Source organism: Phycodurus eques, chromosome 15, assembly GCF_024500275.1.
Source record: "Phycodurus eques isolate BA_2022a chromosome 15, UOR_Pequ_1.1, whole genome shotgun sequence".
Taxonomy (NCBI): domain Eukaryota; kingdom Metazoa; phylum Chordata; class Actinopteri; order Syngnathiformes; family Syngnathidae; genus Phycodurus; species Phycodurus eques.
In genome coordinates, this window is record NC_084539.1 from 4,942,605 (window position 1) to 4,943,757 (window position 1,153).

The 1,153-nt window shown below is 46.1% G+C and overlaps 1 protein-coding gene across 1 annotated transcript; it reads left to right on the plus strand.

Moving 5' to 3' along the window:
• Positions 1–399, plus strand: pmchl (pro-melanin-concentrating hormone, like). Its single transcript, XM_061698896.1, has one exon. It carries the CDS (start codon positions 1–3, stop codon positions 397–399), a length of 399 nt encoding a protein of 132 aa, XP_061554880.1.
• Positions 400–1,153: the final 754 nt, after the last annotated feature.

Below are 1,153 nucleotides of genomic sequence, written 5' to 3' on the forward strand. Positions count from 1 at the left end.
ATGAGACAGTCTCTCATGTGCGTCATCTTCGCTGCAGCTCTCTTGCTGCACTCGTCTTGTGCGTTGCCCGTGGGCCTGGCTGAAGACATCTCCTTGGAGCAGGATTCATTCACCTCCTTACTGAGCGACGAGGTGACAGAAAAAAAACGCGACGAGGCAAATCTCATCACCGATGACAAAACAAGAGGGCAGCGGGTCGTGGTTGTTGCTGATCCGAGTCTTTGGCGCGACCTTCGAATGCTGCACAACGGACTGCCCGTCTACAAGCGACGAGCTGATGACAACAGTCAGGTCGTCAAACGCACAAACACCGGCCAGGACCTGAGTATCCCCATCCTGAGGCGGGACACCATGCAATGCATGGTGGGACGAGTTTACCGGCCATGCTGGGAAGTCTAAGACAATTTGGACAGATTGCATTGTCCTGAATTGTAATATATTCAATAATGATGTGTCCATATTCACTTGATTGCATATTGTTCTCTGTCAATTGACTGTCTGTTGTCGTACTAGAGCGGCTCCAACTACCGGAGACAAATTCCTTGTGTGTTTTTTGGACATACTTGGGAAATAAAGGTGATTCTGATTGATGATTAAAAACTATTGTATTCCAATGTGTATTTTTAGTATTTATGACTTTTGCTAAGTCAAAAGGACAAACTGTAAATATGCTTTGTCATTGGTAATTGGTCAAGTTTTCCTGGTCATCTTATATTTGTTGTCTGCGAAGGGCTGTTTGGGAGTTCAATGTTTCACACAGCTGACCTTCGTGCAGCTGGGGTTGGGTTAATTCCCCATCAATCCTCTAAATTTCCCTGTGATTGACTGGTAACCAGTCGAGGAGAGAGTTCGCCTCTTGTTCCTTGTTCCAAGTCTGCGGCCCTAAAAAGAATAAGCACTGTACAACTTGACGTATGATGTCCGTCTGAGTCTATCTGGCTTGCTTTCAAGTGCATCCATTCATTTGTCCATTCATTATACCGCTTGTCTTCATTAGGGTTGTGGGTGAGGTGAGATCAAATCTCTCTCAACTGACTTTGGGCAAGAAGCAGGCATACACCCTGGACTGGTGGCAAGTCAATTGCAAGGTTGCTAGCCCTATATGGGAAACCTGGACCAACTGGATAGCTTTAGACCAAGTCTAGCTGTACAG

Coding starts and splice junctions, on each gene's coding strand:
- pmchl (XM_061698896.1), top strand. CDS start 1: ATGAGACAGTCTCTCATGTGCGTCATCTTCGCTGCAGCTCTCTTGCTG.